The following is a 21,532-nucleotide window of genomic DNA, read 5'->3' as shown; positions in this document are numbered from 1 at the left end:
GCTCTGCTTATGTTTAAAGGGACAATCCGTTTTACTGGCACTGCAGGTCCCCTCTCCCTCCCACCTCCCATCCCCAGTTGCTGAAGGGGTCAAAACCCCTTCAGTGACTTAACAGAGGCAGCGACGATGTTCCTCGGCGCTGCTTCTTGGTCCACCCATGCTCCTCTGTCACCACGTCAGCCGCCTGGGGAAACTGATCACGCCCGCCAGCGGGGGAGTCCTAATGCGCATTCGCTGCAATGCCGCGCACACGCATTAGACCTCCTCATAGGAAAGCATTGAAAATGACTTCAATGCCTTCCTATGGGAATTTTAGTGACGCTGGAGGTCCTCACATAGCGCATGTGCTATAATCCCGGAAGTGCCCTCTAGTGGCTGTCTAGTATACAGCCACTAGAGGAGAAGTTAACCCTGCAAGGTAATTATTGCAGTTTATAAATACTGCAATAATTACAGTTGCAGGGTTAAGGGTAGTGGGGGTTGGCACCCAGACCACTCCAATGGGCAGAAGTGGTCTGGGTGCCTTGAGTGTCCCTTTAAAGAAAACTTCTATGGGATTTCCTGGACTTCATTGCGGAAGTTGGAATATATATTACAACAGCACTTACTGATTACTAAATGGATCTCAAAACCTCAAGTGGATTTTTTTTTACAACTATATTGTTGTGTCAACCTCAATGCCTTTTGGTCTTGTCAAGCTGCAACAAGTGGTGTCATTAAATATTAAATGACAGAATGCAATTTCCGTTAAAAAACATGTTTAGCATTTAAAAATGCAGGGTTAATTTTGCTATGCTCATAATGCAAAAAAAACTAAAACAAAGTTCCATGCAACAAACCAATTGAGAGGCAGTTTATTTTCAGACTTTGTAACTACATTTTGCAGATCAGGTTTTGACTTAACTATTTATTGAATCAAACTAAAAGAAACACCAGCGTTGAGTATACAAACCTGTACAAATGCTGCAGTATCGCAAGTTGCAGATTAGTTTTAGGTCCCCTTCATTTACGTAAAAAACTTTTTTTTACACACTTTTTCTCCCACACTTCCTCAATGTTGCCAGCTATTCTATCTCCTGCAATGTAATCCAGCTCTCTCACCAATGGTCAATCCAATACTCCTATATAAGGCTTTACTGGTTCTTTCATTGTAATGTATGTAATGATCATAATACTTGGAATTTTAATGGGTTGTAAACCACTGCCCATTTCATCTCCTTAATTAATGAATTATTAAATCTTTAAAAGGACACTTTAGTCACCAGAATAACTACAGCTTAATGTAGGTGTTCTGGTGAGTATAGTATCTCTGTGCAGGCTTTTCAATGTAAACACTGCCATTTCATAGAAAAGGCAGTGTTTACATTACTGCCTAAGAACACCTCCATTGGCAGTCACCTAGATGTCCACAAGATGTGCAGTACTGACATTCAGTATGTCCATGCTGTCAATGTATGGAGAGCTGATTGGTACAGCAATGTGTGTTGCCATGCATGTGCAAAGACCTCCCAATGCTTTCCTATGGGGAAGAATTGGATTGGCTGAGATTTTGATCATATCAGTCAAGGAGGCGCAATGGGGGCGGAACCAGCCACATGGAAAAAAGGTATGTTTTATGCCCTTTTAAAGGGAGGCAAGGGGGGCGGCCACATAAATTGTGCTTTTAACACTATAGTGTCAGGAATACACAATTGTATTCCTGACACTATAATGTTCCTTTAACCCCTTAAGGACACATGACGTGTCTGACACGTCATGATTCCCTTTTATTCCAGAAGTTTGGTCCTTAAGGACTTAAGGAGCAGATGTCACCGTTTCCCAGTGGCATACTACTGTCTCTAAATACCTAATGCCAGCAAAAGAGAAACCTGTTTTTTTTATAATCAGTGGCTGCAATCACTAAATATTAATCTTAAGAGGTGAGATCCTTAAAGGAAGGATTGTTTGGATACAGGGATATACAAAAGGTACATCCTCAGATGTATTAATATAAGTGTCATGTTGCTTTGCCATCTTGAAAGGCTGGAAAAGCATCACTATAATTGTAATCGTACAACCATTTGGGATTTACATTTTGCCCTACTGGATTATCTTTATCAAGTTAAAAAAATATATAGGGGGAGATTTATCAAATAGTTCTGTTCTGAAAATGTGGTACAAAAATGTAACACCAGGCTGGTCACCGGTAGAATTCAATTTTTTGATTCCACCGGTTTACATGCTGATTAAGCCATATTTAGTACTTTGGACCATTTTTTACAGAACACTTGCTATCCCACTCCCACTGTATCCAAATATGACAGTCAATCCAGAACATCTGCTTTTTTTGTAGAAATTTACTTAGCTGTCACCTTTTGCCAGTACTGCCCCTTTCAAGTAGGAAATGTGAAGCCAAGCTGGTCCTTCCATTGCATTGTGGAGGAGAAGTACTGATCCCCTGCACCCATGTATGAACATCACACGTGTGAATACTCAGTAATTCCTCATGCAACTAGTGAAAGGAAAATACATGGACATGAAAAACATAGATCCACATGGAACATCTGTATCACTTAATACAATTAATTTAAAACATAATGCTGCATACTTCCTCTTAGACATGAGAGGAAATGGTCTTGATGGTATGGTGCAGTCGGTCTTTACATTTTATTTTCTAACAGGAACACATGCATCTGGTATCATGCAAAAAAATACGGATGTTTATTAATTTTTTTCTTTAATCATTTTAGTAATCTTTCAAATGAATTCATGTACTTTGGTGTCCAATTATCATTATAAGGGAAGAAGATGTTTTAAAGAAAGCTGGGCGGGTTTCAGAAAATTGATTACATCATTTAGTCACTGAGGTCATTTAAATGATGTAATGCTTGGTTCTTTTCCAACTTAATAGACAAAGGTACATGTGTCACTTGGCCACTTCAGAATGTTTCACAGCATAATTTTATATACATGCCTCTAATTCATGATCTACTGCACATGTATGGAGAGGGAGAGAGAGAGGGAGAGGGAGAGGGAGAGGGAGAGGGGGAGAGGGAGAGAGGGAGAGAGAGAGGGAGAGAGAGAGAGAGAGAGAGAGAGAGAGAGAGAGAGAGAGAGAGAGAGACACAGAATAGATGTCCTCACATCATTGGCTAGCTGACCATCCACGTCTCTTTTATTCTAAAGGCTCTGTACACACCTGCAGAATTTAGAGAAGCAGATTGAAAACTTTCAGGCTAGTTGCCCCTTGAGAATCCTTACCATTTGGCTGTTTACATGTTTGGTTGATTTTTTCATTTGTATGTTGTTGCTTTGTCTGTCATAACATCTTGCAGATGCTAATGACCTGTGCTTATTAATACGTACAGATTTTCACAGCATGAATCTTGCTCTCTCTCGCTGTGACCTGTCAGATTCTTCACCAGGAGAGACCTGGTGGGACCCTGATAATGGGTGGATGGAACTAATGTTTAAACAAAGAATGTAAAATAAAGAGCAAGGGGGGGAGGTGATTCTGTTAGAAAGCAACAGTCTGCGAGAAGCACCTTCAATTAAGATGAAAGAGAAGGGGGTGGGGTGTGTGCATGTTCTGTAGTTGTCTCCATGAGAAAAATATATGTGTGAGGCTCATTTTGGTATCAGGACATCTACATGTTAATGCTGCCTGCAACACACACAAGCAGATCTGCAAGGGAAGGAGCAAGTAGAGACCAGCTTGCACTATGTATGTCGATTTCTATTTTCTGTTTGTGATACATTTGTAGCAATATCAGTAGACTTGTAGAATTCCTTTATTTTTTTTTATTTTTTTTTTGTCTTAGATGTTGCATATGATTTTATTGCTTGAACTGGGCATCACTGGCTGCTTTGTTCATTTTAAACCGATTTAATTATGTCTCATTCCCCCACCCAATGCTGCAAAGGCTATTTAGCGTCTCGTTTTGTGAATCCTTTGCAGTCAGTGCTTTGTGATCGTTTGTTTTGCTTTTTGTTTGTTTGTTTGTTATCTCGTATTGAGTGTGTTGCATCGCTGGATTCCTGGATATATCTGTGGGTCTCAGCATGCTATTGTCAGGAAGTTAATCTATACACAACTAAGAACAGTCTGCTGCAGCATTTGCTACCTGTACCCTTCGATGCTGCACCCCTTCCCTGTCCTTTATTCTGTTTATGTATGTTAATCTAATTTTCCATAGCTTGATAGCTAAACTAGTGATATTATTATTATTATTATTATTATTATTATTATTGCTATTAATATCATTTACATCCATTACATATTTGTTATATTTATTCACCCCCTTGTGCTTGTCAAGTTAAATAACAGTATCAGATTCTCATGTAAGTGTTTCTTCTGGGTGCATATTAGTAACCCTTTATGTGAGATATATATTTTTTTTTTCTGCAGATTTTTCTTAACTCAATTAATTAAATAGCTTGGCTATTTGTTGTAGATCACCCCTTGTACCAAGATATTAGTTGTGCTGTTGATGTTTGCTTTAGAATGTTCGAATCTATATTTCAGTGCTGATACAATAACATACAACTATTGTATCTCACATTCGTTAGAATACAGTGAGTGATGGTTGTTGAATGATCGTTCAGTAGGTCCCCCCTCCCTCATCTCATCAGTTAATTCCCATTAGTTTTATTTCTCTGTTTGGATCGAGCTTAATTTGCCTTTGTGTCTCCTAACTTGCAGGATGGCTCGGTTCGGAGAGGTAGTGGCTGGCAGACTGAGTTCTGGAGATGGGGTATCAGAAAGGAGCAAGACCCTTCAAGGCTCTCCAGCTGCTCCGGTGGGGACCCAAGCAGCCTTCAAACAATCCAAAGCTCAAAGGGCAAGGACTATGGCTTTATACAACCCTATCCCGGTCAGACAGAACTGTTTCACGGTGAACAGGTCTCTCTTCATCTTTGGAGAAGATAACATTGTCAGGAAATATGCGAAGAAGCTTATCGACTGGCCATATCCTTTATATTATCATTTTGCTGGGATTTGCAACCTCTAGGAAGGTATATGCTAACGTCCCTTTAAGTGCAGGTACAGTTCCTGGCTCTGTCTGTAAGTCGGTATACTGAAAATCAGGTAAGTACTCCTTTCACTTTAACCCCTCCCTAAATGTGCCTGGGTACAACCATACAATGCAATGGGGTGAAATTAGATCAAAAAGCAATAAACACATTGTTGTCATGGTTAATCGCACAATCCTCTTCCTTAATGGAATTATATCTCCTGCTAGTCTGTATGATAATAATAATATTAACCCTGATGTATTGGTGTCTTTGTATGCCTATGGTAGCATGATGCACCGATGTTCATTTTGACTTATATATAAAATAAATAACAATGTATTTGTGTGATTCCATCCAGACACCTCGCTGAGCAGTTTTGAGTTATTCTCTGCCCTGGGATGTATCTCTCTCCCCCCTCCCCCCCTCTGAAAGTATTCCTGAGCAGAAGTTCACCTGTTATTCAGTTACATTGTAGCATGGCTGTGCTAGAGCAGAAGAGGGCGATCAACACCCCCAGCACCCCCCTTCTTCTTATCGCAATGATTAATTATTAAAAACCCTGATGCTCATAGATATGCTCCGCTACCGCAATACAATCACTTCTAGTGTAGTGATGACAAATCATCCTCTTTTCAGATTCAGTCATCCCTGACAACACACTTACAATATAATGAAAACAGCCAAGTGATCTCTAAAGCGGGAGAGCATGTTTAATAGTGCTTAGAATGGCGATGCTTTCCAGTGACTTGGACTCAGTTTCAGCACCATGGACAGAAGCTCATTGAGCTGTATAATGGATCTGTTGTCAGTTCCATGGACAGCAGCTAGAAATGACCGTAGCCCTGTCCAGCTACATAGTGTCTGTGATTTTAGAGGATTGTTTCTGTCAATGATAATATACCTGTCCAGCTATATAGTGTCTGTGATTTCAGATCATTGTAGCCAGCAATGGCCACAGGCCTGTCCAGCTATATTGTGTCTGTGATTTTAGAACCCTAGATAGCAGCTTAGAAGGACCATAAACCTGTCTAGCTCTAGTGTCTCACATTTCAAAACATTGGACAGCAGCTAAGAATGTCCATACACCTGTCCATCTCTAGTGTCTCAGATTTCAGAATGTTGGACAGCAGCTAAGAATGTCCATACACCTGTCCATCTCTAGTGTCTCAGATTTCAGAATGTTGGACAGCAGCTAAGAATGTCCATACACCTGTCCATCTCTAGTGTCTCAGATTTCAGAATGTTGGACAACAGCTAAGAATGTCCATACACCTGTCCATCTCTAGTGTCTCAGATTTCAGAATGTTGGACACCAGCTAAGAATGTCCATACACCTGTCCAGCTCTATATCATCTTAGATTTCAGAACGCTGGACATCAGCTAAGAATGGCCATACACCTGTCCATCTCTAGTGTCTCAGATTTTAGAACCTTGGACAGCAATGTTGACATTCTGTAGAACTCAAAGATCTATAGATAAATCCACAGGAGTTGCAGAACTACCACTCCTTGGATGCTTTGCACACAATGACTGGAGATCTACAGTTGACCATCTCTGTAAATCTATATACATCTATATATATATCTATAAACATTCCCCATGATGCTCAAACAGCCTGGCAGTCTGTTTTGCAACATAAATGAGGTTTAAAGGAAATGCTCTAGGTAGCATGTATATGTGTTTGTTTTGATAACCTGATTATTCTCCTAATTTCTGTGTGATTTCCACTGCTGAGCAGACAGCTTGTTGCTCCATGTGCCATGTGCCACATTTACCGTAAGCTTTTCTTCCCAGACTAATCCTCTATATCACTGTCCCACGCAGCTTATTTTGTATCAAAACCACTGGTACTGGTTACTGGTAAATCCTTCTTCACCTCAAACAGATGATCATTGGTCATGTTTGCTGGTAACATTAGACATATCTAGATTTTACGTGAGCATTTAGTTCAATAGGTATACAGTAGAAATAGTATTCCTGCTACTCTATATTATCAATGATAATTCTAATTTATAGAGTGTCAACATATGTATATCATGCTGTAGAATGAGCCATCACAAAACTATTGTATACGATGACACCAAGTGAAAATGTGTTCTGTACCATGTTATTGATATTACATTATGTTGTATTAATATATTTTACATGTTATTTTACATTGAGCCATCTGATAGAAAAGCAATATACAATGTTTGCGTCCCGTACCCCCCCCCCCCCCCCTCCCCCTCTCCCTGCAGTAGTAAGAAGGATTAAAATGTATTGTTGGTGATCAATAATCCATATAAAAAATAACCACAAGTCTGATTTCAATCTTGTTTTATTGTGTAGCCATCAAACTGTATTAGTACTTGTCCTGTAAAATACAATAGGGGAATGTCAGACTCCAGATTTTTAGGGTCACAGACTTTATGGGTTTTCTGCATAATACGTAGCATATCGCTCAGTGAAAGACAATGTTAATTGTTTGATTACATGTTAATTAGAGAACATTCTTGCGGGATTGCAGCCCTAGATGATCAAGTTTTACATGGCTGACTTCTATCTCTTTTGTTTCCGTGTGTAAATAGAGCCATCTATAGAGTCTGTGGCTGATTATTATGTTACATGATGAGAGGTGGCATATCACAGTACTTAATAGGGCAGATTTTTTTTATTCTGTAGGATGTTTTCTTGGGGGCAAAAATGTGAGGAATTAGCTAAACTGCGATCGCAATGCATTAGCTCTGAATATGCCAATGATGCAAATATTTTGCTGTAGGAGGATGAAGTGCAAAAAACATTTCACTAAGCCATTTATAGAGGCTCCATGTTCTGAATTCCTTCACTTTCCGCATGAATTTTAAAGAACTTCTACTGGTTAAAAATAAATCAGGTTCCAAACAGCAGGGATCTTTCTGTCCTCAAAGTAGCGTTAACAAAAACAAGCTAAATTAAGACGAAAATAACCAGGAATTGTTTTCTATCTGTAACTTAAAACAAAGAATTGTAATCACAGACTAATCTACAGTTAAGTCATTAGGCACAGTTTTGATTATCCTACATTCAGGTTAGAGACTCCTGCAGTTTTTTTTCTCACAATGAAAAACAAGCAGGCATTGTTTCAACAAATTGGGTTCTCATTTTACTTCTACTGTTTAGGAGATTTAATGATGGTTTTACTGTATATCAAATAGCTGCTTAGCAGACTCAAAAGGTAGATTGTAAAAAAAAAATACAACTCTTGTCATACTCTGGATAGAAAACAGGGGAGACGTGCAGCGCCCAAATAGTCCTCGTTGTGGTATATGTAGTGAAAGAAAGAAAAAACAAAGGAACACAATAGTGTAGTATTTAAAACTAGAAATTATATAAGTCAAAATGTGCACTCACACTTTTTAGGAGCTTCAATACAACTCAGACTTATGCACCTGGGCGGAAAAATCCCTGCCTAAGGATCAAGTGCGAGGTGAATGCTTCATATATTCATGGTAGTGGGCGGTATCCTCATTGAAAATAAGATAAAAAATTGTATATGGTGAAGTATGTAAAGGTATGGAGCAGGGGTTGGTATAAATATAAAATTTGCACTCACATGTAGTGGAGCCATAGATAATGCTCCAAGGAAAGCGTGTGAAGTGGTATGATCCCCACTCAAGGATACAGGTGCAGATGGTAGTTCTCAGTTAATATATATATATATATATATATATATATATAGAGAGAGAGAGAGAGAGAGAGAGAGAGAGAGAGAGAGAGAGAGAGAGAGAGAAATAAAGCCACAAATAGTGTACACTGTGAGAAAGGGTGAGAAACACAATTAAAAAAAGATAAAAGACCAACTCATATGCTTAAAAACAAAGTATGGTTTGCTCAATCCAATACGCTTAGGTGCTATTATCCCCACCATGAATGTAGCTCAAAAATCAGGCAGCAGCAAGAGCAGGTCCAATAAAAAAAGTACTTTAATAATAAAAAACAATAAAAGTAGTTACAAAATAAAATAAATATGTAAAACAATATGTCAAAAACACTTAACATGTTTCACCTAAAACATAGGCTTTCTCAAAAGTACGTGTTATCTTGTCATACTCTGCCAACCATGAGTATGTAAGTTACAGTTGTACAAGAACTGACAATCTATCTTTTTGGCACTCTTGTCTATATATCCTGAATTCTTAGTTGGCATTGGGCTAGTTGGCATTGTTTTTTGGTGTTCTGAAATCTGATTTAAGTTCCCAACTCATTAGTCATTAACATCCAAATCTGTTAAATGAAGATTTTTTTTTAGGAAAATCAGTATGATTCATTGCAGAAAAGCTCAGAGCTCAGGATTAGCAAGTAACCTCTGTTATATGTTTTAACGTGTTGCCATTTTTCTGTTTGAGTGTTCAGTCTTATGGTAAGCACGTTGTTAACCACTTAATGCAAAATTGAGTTGTCCATGATGTAAACAAAATACCAACACTTAAATTTCCTTGTGATCCTTTATTCACAAAAGCAATAAAGAGGATAAGAGGATAAGCAATATTTAAACCAATTTAGTATGGGGGGGGGAAGGGGTGCACCCCTGCAGTAGGTTTGTGAAGGCTGGGATTTAATCACATGACACTTGCCTTTATTTGGATAAACCTTTTAAATTATGTAGTATTTTTGCATAAACCTTTAAAATGGTGTAATATGTTGAAAAACATTTCCATTTGAAAATATTTAGATTTAGACACCACTTCCCTCAGCCTCCACTCTCCTGTGATGTAATTACAGAGGTGGGTGTTACAGTTCAGTAGGACCCACCTCTGATCTGCCATCACGTTTTTTCTGCTTTCTCCTCTGGTTTTATCTGCTTGGGGACATTTCTCCAGGCAGGGCAAACCTCTTCCATGACGTCGACATGCTGGCTTCGTTGTCATCAGTCACTCTGTTCCTATACTCCCTAGCCAGCGTTGCCTATGGGCAGAGAGCAGAAGTACCACTTTTGGGTGGTTTCTTCGGCTCTCGTTTATCAATCAATTCCCTGGCATACAGTGTATGCTGAAGACTTCATTGACAGGTGGGAGATATTTTTTTTTTTTAATAGGTTTTTCTACCAGTCTATACATTTGTTAGCAAAACTGCAAGCAAAATGTATAGATTAAATGTCATGGTCTAATAAAGAGCGAAAACTGTTTTGGTTGCCCCCTAAAAGTTAGCAAAAATAATTTTAAATGTTTATCTAAAAATATTAAATCATTTGAAAAACTTATTAAAAAGTATAAATTTGAGGCCATAGTTTGGTGCATCAAAGGAAACTAAAATGGGTAAATATTTCAGTACAAAATACAAAGTAAATTTGGATATTAGTTTTATTATAACCACCACAATGCAGGTACCATTTTGTTAGAAGTCTATTAAAGGCACACTTACACTTTTTGTTGTACTTTAATTACTATCCAATTTGTCAAGAATTCAGATTCAGCCTCGTGCGATCTGTGTCCACTTTTAAAGGAACACTCTACGCTCCATAAACAATACAGCCCGGTTTAAGACATGGGGCCAAAGCAGGACCACGGTCATTGGCTGAGAGCACTCAGCTGAAGCTCTCAGTTATTTTGATCAGTCCTACATGTCAGTAAAGAAGACCTTAAGCATTGGCTGCATCAGCAGGCACCTGGCTGGACCCAGGTAAGTTGTCAAACCATACTAAAATAATGTAACTGCCTTGGGATGGTGCAGTGATACTCTTGGTCCCATAACTACTACAGTGGTGTAGTGGTTATGGTTCCTAGAGTGTTCCTTTAACTGTATTATTATGTACTGGTGTCATGCACTTCACAGACTGAATAATATACTCTTATTAAAATTAAAATATTTTAATTATCTTGACCTAGTCTATTTTGCTTGTTAATTATTGTCCTGATTCTTTAGTTGCCCAGTCATAAATTTTGTTTGTATAAATATTTTATGTTAGATATGAAAGAGGCTTCATATTTCGAGATTGTTTATTTCACTCTTCATTTTTATATTTGGGAGCTGACAATGTGAACTGTGAGTTTGTCTCCCTTTGCTAAAAGCTACCTCTTATTTTTGTTTTATGATGGCTATGAAGTTTTTAATCCACTGGTTCTTAACCCTCTGGCTCAGAATTCAATACTGGGTCCTGATATTATTTAAGTGTGTTGCTTTTGGTTGGAGTATGTACATAAATTTTGTAAGACCCCAGGCTGTTGCCCATTATACATTATTTATTGTTGCAACACTATTTCCCCCCCCGGGCTGTTAAGGGCCTATTGACAATTTTGAAGAGTTTAATGAGGCAGAATTTGTTTCAGTAAAAGAACACGAAGGGAACAATGAGTCACTGAAATAATTCCATTGACATCATTCGAGGCCCTGTTTAGCACCACAGTTTTTTGCAATTTGACCTAAAAACTTTAATTCATTTTGAACTCTTAACAATTCCCACTTTATTGAATAACCATGTAGGAGTGGGAAGATGATGTCTTCATATAATGTGAGTTATTCACTAAAGTGGGAATTAGCAGGGCAATTGAACATTTTGGGCTAAAATTCCAGAGGTGGAAAATAATTAAGATGGGGAATTTTGTCAGCATGGCCAGCATTCTTCCTCTAGAATGCCCGTTTTTGTGAATAAACTACAGTGTATCATTGAGGAAGGATTTCTAACATATTCAACAGGGTTATTTACTCAAGTGAGAATTCAAAGTAAATTCAACATGAGTTTCAAATTTAAGACCAGAGTAGCTGAACTGAAAGCGTAACTGAATTAGAGAATTTATCATGTTTGGCTATTTTGACTAGAAATTAACTTTAAACTTACCTTCAATCCTCACTTCACCGAATAACCCTGCAATGTATCCTGTTGTCTAATGCAAAGTAACAGGGATAAAAATAATAAAACACAAATGATCAATTTTTTTTTAAATAAAACAGAAGGAGGAATTCTATGGCACTTAAATTCATGAAAAAATAACAAAATAATAGAATATTTTCGGCAATGATTTACCTATGGACGCTGCATGGTACGGTTGATATGAAGATTAATTTCTTAGCTGTGTCGAGCTTGACTGATCACATAAGGTACTTCTTAAACGTGTGCACTGTGGAAAGTTCAGTTCGGCCAAATTGATTCATATAAAAAATCATTTCGGGTCATTCGGGATTTATTATTTTACGTGGCAATACGGTTTGAATGCATTTCATCTGTGCAACCTTTTGGGAAAACTGATTCAGAAGAACCGAAAGGGCATAACAAGTGGCCAATCAGTGTACTACAGAATATAAATATTATGTACCGTATATACTCGAGTATAAGCCGACCCGAATTTTATCCCAAAAAACTGGGAAAACTTATTGACTCGAGTATAAGACTAGGGTGGGAAATGCAGCAGCTACTGGTAAATTTCTAAATAAAATTAGATCCTAAAAAAAATATATTAATTGAATATTTATTTACAGTGTGTGTATAATGAATGCAGTGTGTGCGTATGTGTGTGTGTATGAGTGCAGCGTGTGTGTATGAGTGCAGCGTGTGTATGAGTGCAGCGTGTGTATGAGTGCAGCGTGTGTATGAGTGCAGTGTGTGTGTGCATGAATGCAGTGTGTGTGTGCATGAATGCAGTGTGTGTGTGCATGAATGCAGTGTGTGAATGCAGTGTGTGCAGGGCCGGTGCAAGGATATTTGCCGCCGTAGGCAAAAAAAATGTTGCCGCCCCCTCCCCCCCCATATGTCCTGACTTCCCCTCCTCCTCCCTCAGTGGTCCTTACCTCCCCACCCCCGTGTTCCTTCACTCCCCCCCCCAGTGGTCCTGACTCACCCCTCCCCTAGTGGTCCTTACCCTCCCCTCCCCTAGTGGTCCTTACTTCCCCCTCCCCTCCCATAGTGGTCCTTATCCCACCCCCTCCCTCTCATAGTGGTCCTTATCCCCCTTCTCCCTCCCATAGTGTTCCTTATCCCCCCCCCATCCCTCCCATAGTGGTCCATATACCCCCCCCCCCTCCCTCCCATAATGGTCCTTATACCCCCCCTCCCTCCCATAGTGGTCCTTATCCCACCCCCTCCCATAGTGGTCCTTATACCCCCCCTCCCTCCCATAGTGGTCCTTATACCCCCTCCCTCCAATAGTGGTCCTTATCCCCCCCCTCCCTCCCATAGTGGTCCTTATCCCCCCCTCCCTCCCATAGTGGTCCTTATACCCCCCCTCCCTCCCATAGTGGTCCTTATACCCCCCTCCCTCCAATAGTGGTCCTTATCCCCCCCCCTCCCTCCCATAGTGGTCCTTATACCCCCCTCCCTCCCATAGTGGTCCTTATACCCCCCCTCCCTCCCATAGTGGTCCTTATCCCCCCCCTCCCTCCCATAGTGGTCCTTATCCCCCCCCTCCCTCCCATAGTGGTCCTTATCCCCCCCCTCCCTCCCATAGTGGTCCTTACCCCCCCCCCTCCCATAGTGGTCCTTATACCCCCCTCCCTCCCATAGTGGTCCTTATACCCCTCCCATAGTGGTCCTTATACCCCTTTTTTTTATTATTATTAATTTTTTTTTTATTATTTTATTTCTTATTATATTTATATATTTTTTTTTTCGTCCCCCCTCCCTGCTTGATATATGGCAGGGAGGGGGGCTCTCCTTCCCTGGTGGTCCAGTGGCAGTTCAGTGGGGGGGAGAGGGGGGCTGGCAGAGCTGTAACTTACCTGTTCTGCAGCTCCTGTCAGCTCTCTCCTCCTCTGCGCCGTCCGTTCTGCTCTTCTGTCAGCTCCCAGTGTAAATCTCGCGAGAGCCGCGGCTCTCGCGAGACTTACACTGGGAGCTGACCGAGGTGCTGAACGGACCGGCGGAGGAGGAGAGAGCTGACAGGAGCTGCAGGAAAGGTAATTACAGCTCTGCCAGCCCCCCTCTCCCCCCAGTCTGTATTATGGCAATGCAAATTGCCATAATACAGACTCTGACTCGAGTATAAGCCGAGTTGGGGTTTTTCAGCCCAAAAAATGGGCTGAAAAACTCGGCTTATACTCGAGTATATACGGTATATATTTTTTTTTAGTACATTGATTGGTGCAGTGTAGGGATAGCAGTAAAAAATAAATAAATCTATTTTTATATGATATTTTTATTAAATAGATAATATAAAAACATTTAAATATATTTATTTATTTATTTATTTTTACTGCTCCTCATTTTCTTCTCTCTGTTGGACAATTCTCATTTGATCTGTGAGTAAAATCAACTTTTAGTGGCTGTCCCTTAACCATCAATCCTTTTTTTGGCACCACGGGTGAATCACGAATCAAATGAAACAGTTCTTGCATTGTGCGTTTAGTTTGTTTTGCTCTATATCTCTTTGGAGATTCCGACGACTCACTGATAGTCTTAATTTACATTACAATCTAAATTTAAAATACCTTCTAAGAGGAGTGGGGTAAAGTTGCACAAGAGGTAAGGGTAGGATGTATTTCATGTACGAGAAAATGTAGTTTGCTAGAATCATTTACAGTGAAGGGCTAGTTTATTGGATGACACAGTTGCAGGAGAGTAAGCAGGGTGGGTTACCAAGGTTCGGGGAGAAAAAGCAATAACAGTTTAACTGATATGCTTTCCTAAATAAGTGAATTTTGAATGATCTTTTGAGGCAACTGAGACTGTGTGAGAGTCTAACTGAAAAGGGAGCACAGCTCTAGAGAAGTCTTGAAAGCGGGCATCAGCACGGCCGGCGCATCTTATAGGCCAATTAGGTGTCCGCCTCGGGTGCTTCTTAAGGGGGGTCGCCAGCAGCAGCTTTACTACTGGTTTGGGCCTCCCTCTCTATATGGGACTTATTCTGTATTGCGTGCCACAGGTCATGGCACCGGGTGCTAGGAAGCACTTACATAGCTGCAGACTAGCGCCCGGTGCCATCAACCTCAGCCTCGGTGTCAAGTGGATGGGAGGATAGTGTGGGTGGAGCTGAGAGAGAGTCAAGGCAGCCAGGCGCAGTCCAGAAGCCTGGGACCAATGGAGAAACAATATGTAATGAAGGCAAAAGGGAGACATAGTGTGTGTGTGTGTTTTTTAAAGAATGTATATCAGCCTGTTTCAGTCAGCATGTGGGTCAATGTGTGCGTGCTTGGGTCTGTGTGTGTGTCTTTCTGCTTGGGTCTGTGTGTGTGTATTTCTGCTTGGGTCAGTGTGTGTGTCTGCATGGGTCATTGTGTGTGTGTGTGTGTCTGCTTGGGTCAGTGAGTGTGTCTGTCTGCTTGTGTGTGTGTGTGTGTCTGTCTGCATGAGTCAGTGTGTGTGTGTGTTTGTGTGTCAGCATGGATCAGTGTGTGTATGTGTGTCAGTCTGCATCAGTCAGTGTGTATGCGTCTGCTTGGGTCACTGTGTGGGTCAGTGTGCGTGAGTGTGTGTATGTATGTATGTATCTATCAGTCATTGGATTTGGGCATAAAGAACCCTTTTTAAATTTTAAACAAATCAATATTTTTTAAAGGAACTCTATAGTGTTAGGAATATAAACCTGTATTCCAAATACTATAGTGTCTCTGTCCCTACATAAATTTTTAGCCATAAAAAATATTTTTTAAAGAGGGGGGTTACTTACATTTATAAAGCACCAAGTCTCCCTCTGCACTGCTTGCCTCCTTACCTCGCTCAATGTCACTGATGGGGCAATGCTGGTCCAATCCAATGTTCCTCATACAGGAGCATTGGGACCTGATGTGCATAAGTGGCACTTCCAACACTACACATTAAACATGGCATTGTAGCGGAGGTGTCTCTAGTGTCTGTCAGTGCGACAGCTACAAGAGGCTTGTTTAATCCTTCAAGGTAAGGTAATGTTTTATCTTGTGGGGTTAAACTTACAGGACCACTATGCAGCGAATGGGGAGGCAATTATTTTTTTTTGCCTAGGGCGGCAAAAATGCTTGCACCGGCCCTGGGCATCAGAGGTACAAGTACAAACAGAGGATAGACGGAGATCTTCAGCAGAGGGTAAGGGCCCGGAGAGTATATACTTGTGTATCAGTGAGGATAGATGGGTAGGAACAGGGCCGGACTGGCCCACCGGGATACCGTGAAATTTCCCGGTGGGCTGTCGGCACCTGGGGTCGGGCAAGCAGCTGGATGTGCTGGGGGACTTGTGCCGGAGTCTGGCGGCCGCTGGGGGACTTGCGCTGGCAGCCGCTGTGGGAGATGCGCTGGCTCTGCTCCCCAGCGCGCAGCTTAATGAGACCGCGGCCAGAATATGATGTCATATTCCGGCCGCGGTCTCATTCAGCGGCGCGTGAGGGCGGGAGAGCAGTTGCCAGTGCAGCTCCCCCAGCGGCCACCAGCAAAAGTCCCCCAGCGGCTGCCAGACTCCAGCACAAGTCCCCCAGGGCCGCCAGACTCCAGCACAAGTCCCCCAGTGGCCGCCAGGCTCAAGCACAAGTCCCCCAGCGGCCGCCAGCACAGACAGCCATCTGCACTGCACGACCCCCTGGCAAGTAGTAGTAATGTGTGTCAGTGTGAGTTTGTCTGTCTGTTATGGTGTGTCTGTCTGTCTGTTATGGTGTGTGTGTGTGTGTGTCTGTCTGTCTGTGTCATGGTGTGTGTGTCTGTCTGTGTCATGGGGTGTGTGTGTCTGTCTGTGTCATGGTGTGTGCCTGTCATTATGTGTCTGTCTGTCTGTGTCATGGTGTGTATGTCTGTTTGTCTGTGTCATGGAGTGTGTGTGTCTGTCTGTCTGTGTCATGGTGTCTGTCTGTATGGTGTGTGTGTGTGTGTGTGTGTCTGTCTGTCATGGTGTGTGTGTGTGTGTCTGTTTTTCTATATGGTGTGTGTGTGTCTGTCTGTCTGTGTCATGGTGTGTGTGCCTGTCTGTCTGTGTCACGATGTATGTCTGTCTGTCATGGGGTGTGTGTCTGTCAGTCATGAGGTGTGTGTCTGTCAGTCATGGGGTGTGTGTCTGTCCATCATGGGGTGTGTGTCTGTCTGTGTCATGGTGTGTGTGTGTCATGGTATATGTGTGTGTGTGTCATGGTGTGTGTGTCTGTCTGTGTCATGGTGTGTGTGGGTCTGTCTGTGTCATGGTGTGTGTCTTGGTGTGTGTGTCTGTCTGTGTCATGGTGTGGGTCTGTCTGTGTCATGGTCTGTCATGGTGTGTATCTGTCATAATATATGTGTGTTTCTGTGTCTGTCATGGTGTATATGTGTGTTTAAATAGTGTATTTGCTCACCTTTTTTTTCCCCACACAGCGTGCTGGTCTCCCCTCGACTGGCCCTGCCTCTATGGCTGAGATCATCAAGCTTGCTCAATCATCTGTCATGGCAAGACATAGCCCTACATATTACACGCGACAATATATGGCGCAGTGACTTATGGGGCTGGCATAACATTTTTTTCCAGGGCTGCTTTGTATCCCCAGTCCGGCCCTGGGTAGGAACAGCATTATGTAGGGATCTGTAAGCAAGCAACAGAGTTTAAAATGGATTCCTACATCTTACAGAAAGTCAGTGTGACGACTGACAAAGGGGGAGGCATGGAAGTGTACTCTCTCCATCATTTACGAAGTAAAAACTATTTGTATTAAATACATCAGAACTTTTGCATAGTGATTGTAACGGACCGTTTCACTTACAAGAGGATAAAACCCAGTTTAGGCGATAATCCCCTTTCCAGATGCACAGGCAGCTACTGCAAACACCATTCTCCCGACTGGAACCACACGAACACTGGAACAGCTGAACAAGAAAAGCAGACATCGGTTTACACTCTTGGCAGTCAGCATACAATCCCATTCCCCCAAAGACCGAGACGACACATCGCTTTGAGGGTTAAGCAAGAACTCTAGACTGGGACACCCAGTCTGGCTTTTATTTCCAACTCACACATACAGGCCACACCCAGGGGGAGGCATAAAAGAACCAATGACATAGATGTTACCTCCCACACATCCCCTCCCCTTAGTGTGACACATAATCCCATTATGCATACAGAGTAAAATATACTTTTACACAACTTTCATAACTTTAAAACCATACATCACATTCACATAAAAATACATATCCACAATCAATCCATTCAGGGGAACAACATATTAAAAATGGCATGAATCCGACCAGGGGTTTAAAAGTTACTAAAAGTATCTTTTGGGCCTTGGCTTGCAGCATGGCACAATCTGGCCCAAACAGAAGTAAAACATCCCCCACAATGCATCCCCGCTTCCTCCCTTCTGCCCTGGAGATAATTGGAGAAGTAATCCAATTATCTAGGACTAGAGTCAGACTCCATTAACCACATGGTTGCAAAAAGACAGTAAAAGACATAAAATTACATACTGATACATTTAACACATAAAACACACATTTCTACATATCCCCAGTTTAACTGAACACATAAATACCTACATAATATTTAAGACAGTATTACTGTGATATGTTACAAAGTCTTAAAGGGACATTAGTCCCAATATGTCCATCGCTGATCTTAAAGGGCCAGCAGCAGCAATATAAATTATTACATGCCCAAATATAGTGTTTATAGAGCAATATGTCCATGGGCCGTAGTCGCAGGGCAGGAGGCTAGCAGCCAGGCCTCTCCAGTTCACAGTGGCGAAGCTGGTTTCGCCACATTTCTCCCCTTTGCCAATTAGACTAACAGGGTACCTGACTTTCTGCCGGTCAGTGCCCTGGTTAGTCCAGCAACCCACCCACGAAACAGAAATAACAGAGCAGCCCACCCACACTAACCGGTTACTACATCTGGGTGAGGAAGGATTTTGTCCAAGTTCTGGTGTTTCACCACTGCTGGGTGGGAGACGGGTAGGCTGCCTTGGTGGGTTGCTGAGGGGGCAGAGACCAGCGGTACTCTGTCCTGTTGCCAGCACTACCACGGGAGTAGTCTGGTGGGCGCCTGGTTGCTGGAGACTGGCTGTCTCCCCTTTAGGTGCACAGCTCGACTGCCGGAGGGGGAGACCGACTGTCTCCCCTTTGGATCCATCACACTGAGGCTGGGGAACAGGACCGACCGTCCCTATCCCTTGTGCTGTAAGTGCAGAGACTACGGTCCCATCTGCACAGTTGTGGGGCTTAACATCTCCCCTTGGTGGGTTAGGTTGCCGTGGGAGAGAGGGTGTAACAAGTTCCTCTCTCTGGATGGCAAACTGCCGCTGGGGAGAAAGGATGGCACCTTCTGCTCCCTGGGGTACACACTGCCGCTGGGGAGGAAGGATTGCACCTTCTGCTCCCTGAGGTACACACTGCCGCTGGGGAGGGAGGACGCTGCTCTCCTCTCCCTTCACCTCACACTGCCTTCCTGGCACATCACTTTGTTGCTGGGGGGCAGGAACAACAACCTCTGCCCCCTGTAACTCAGCCTGCCGCTGGGGAGGAAGGACGACACCTTCATCTCCCTGGGACACACACTGCCGCTGGGGAGGAAGGACGGCACCTTCAGCTCCCTGAGATACAATCTGCCGCTGGGGAGGAAGGACGACACCTTTAGCTCCCTGGGACTTACTCTGCCGCTGGGGAGGATGGACGACACCATCAGCTCCCTGGGTTACACACTGCCGCTGGGGATCTGGGCCGACTGCCCAGCATCCCTGTAGGGCCGGTAGAGAGACCTCGGTCCCATCTCCACCTGCCTGTTGTGGTTCCTCACAGGACCAATCTATGAGGACCCCTACTTCGGGTTCTTCCTGCCGCCTCGGGGGGGGGCGGCTAACCTCCTCGGATGCAGCCTCTACTCTGCTGCTGTACCACTCTTCCTGCTCATCATACTCTTCGTCCATCTTTGAGTTTTGCTCAGCCATGACCTGGTTCCAGATCCCCTGGAATGTGTCCATGGATATATAACCCCCATACTGGGCCACTTGCTGCCTCACCTTGGCCCTAAAATCATCTTCAGCGTCAGAGCCTTCCATACTTGTCTGCTCCAAGTCGCTGGATACCTCTGCTGCCAGGGGCGCTGCACGAATGCTAACGTTGCCCTCAATTTGTAACTCCAAGGAATTGGTGTTCTGTAGCTGTCCTTCTGGCTGTGGGAACAATCCCGCAGCTTGTTGGTTCCTCTGCGTCGTTCGCAGCATGAGGTACGCCTGTACATCGTTGTAGACCCGGTCTGCCATCCGCTCCGCTCGGGCTGGTGAGAATAGAGCCATCCTGCTCCTATATTCCCTGGCAAACTCGGATTCCTCCTTCTCCCTCGGAGGTGCTGCAGCAGCTGCGACTCTGTCTCCTTCCATTTTCCTGATTTCCTTTGTAGATAGGGTCGCTGTACGGATACTAGCGTTGCCCTCAATTTGTAATCCAGAAATGGTGTTGTCTGTAGCTGTCCCTCTGTTTGTAGGAACGATCCCGCCGCTTGCAACCAATTGTAACGGACCGTTTCAGCATAAAAGGGAATAAAATCCGTTTAGGCGATAATCCCCTTTCCAGATGCACAGGCAGCTACTGCAAACACCATTCTCCCGACTGGAACCACACGAACACTGGAACAGCTGAACAAGAAAAGCAGACATCGGTTTACACTCTTGGCAGTCAGCATACAATCCCATTCCCCCAAAGACCGAGACGACACATCGCTTTGAGGGTTAAGCAAGAACTCTAGACTGGGACACCCAGTCTGGCTTTTATTTCCAACTCACACATACAGGCCACACCCAGGGGGAGGCATAAAAGAACCAATGACATAGATGTTACCTCCCACACATCCCCTCCCCTTAGTGTGACACATAATCCCATTATGCATACAGAGTAAAATATACTTTTACACAACTTTCATAACTTTAAAACCATACATCACATTCACATAAAAATACATATCCACAATCAATCCATTCAGGGGAACAACATATTAAAAATGGCATGAATCCGACCAGGGGTTTAAAAGTTACTAAAAGTATCTTTTGGGCCTTGGCTTGCAGCATGGCACAATCTGGCCCAAACAGAAGTAAAACATCCCCCACAATGCATCCCCGCTTCCTCCCTTCTGCCCTGGAGATAATTGGAGAAGTAATCCAATTATCTAGGACTAGAGTCAGACTCCATTAACCACATGGTTGCAAAAAGACAGTAAAAGACATAAAATTACATACTGATACATTTAACACATAAAACACACATTTCTACATATCCCCAGTTTAACTGAACACATAAATACCTACATAATATTTAAGACAGTATTACTGTGATATGTTACAAAGTCTTAAAGGGACATTAGTCCCAATATGTCCATCGCTGATTTTAAAGGGCCAGTAGCAGCAATATAAATTATTACATGCCCAAATATAGTGTTTATAGAGCAATATGTCCATGGGCCGTAGTCGCAGGGCAGGAGGCTAGCAGCCAGGCCTCTCCAGTTCACAGTGGCGAAGCTGGTTTCGCCACAGTGATGAATTGGCTTGCATTCCAAATAATTATGCTAACTTGCCCCTTGTGGCACCTTAAACAAAATGCCACTCTAGACAACTGTCTATTGTGTTATGAAAAGCCTTGTCCTGATATTATCTCTTGCTATTAGTATTCCCAGCTTGTTCTGATAAATATCAATAAAACATGCCTGCTGGTAACTGACACATTGCCTCGTCCGTGCTGACTATG

The 21,532-nt window shown here is 42.7% G+C and overlaps 1 protein-coding gene across 7 annotated transcripts in view; it reads left to right on the top strand.

Moving 5' to 3' along the window:
• CACNA1E (calcium voltage-gated channel subunit alpha1 E) overlaps positions 1-21,532 on the top strand; it is a 738,678-nt gene that overhangs the window by 337,575 nt on the left and 379,571 nt on the right. For 6 of the 7 annotated variants that reach the window (XM_063428300.1, XM_063428305.1, XM_063428301.1 and 3 more), the window contains one exon: positions 4,682-4,948. In XM_063428300.1, coding sequence (XP_063284370.1) covers positions 4,682-4,948 — 267 coding nt within the window. Of the gene's footprint in view, positions 1-3,603; positions 3,704-4,681; positions 4,949-21,532 lie in introns of those variants that run through there. The other variant, XM_063428303.1, reaches the window with a different exon arrangement.

Source organism: Pelobates fuscus, chromosome 7 (genome assembly GCF_036172605.1).
Source record: "Pelobates fuscus isolate aPelFus1 chromosome 7, aPelFus1.pri, whole genome shotgun sequence".
In the NCBI taxonomy this organism is placed as follows: Eukaryota; Metazoa; Chordata; class Amphibia; order Anura; family Pelobatidae; genus Pelobates; species Pelobates fuscus.
The sequence above is the reverse complement of the archived record's forward strand: the minus strand, read 5'-3'. Positions and strand labels throughout refer to the sequence as shown.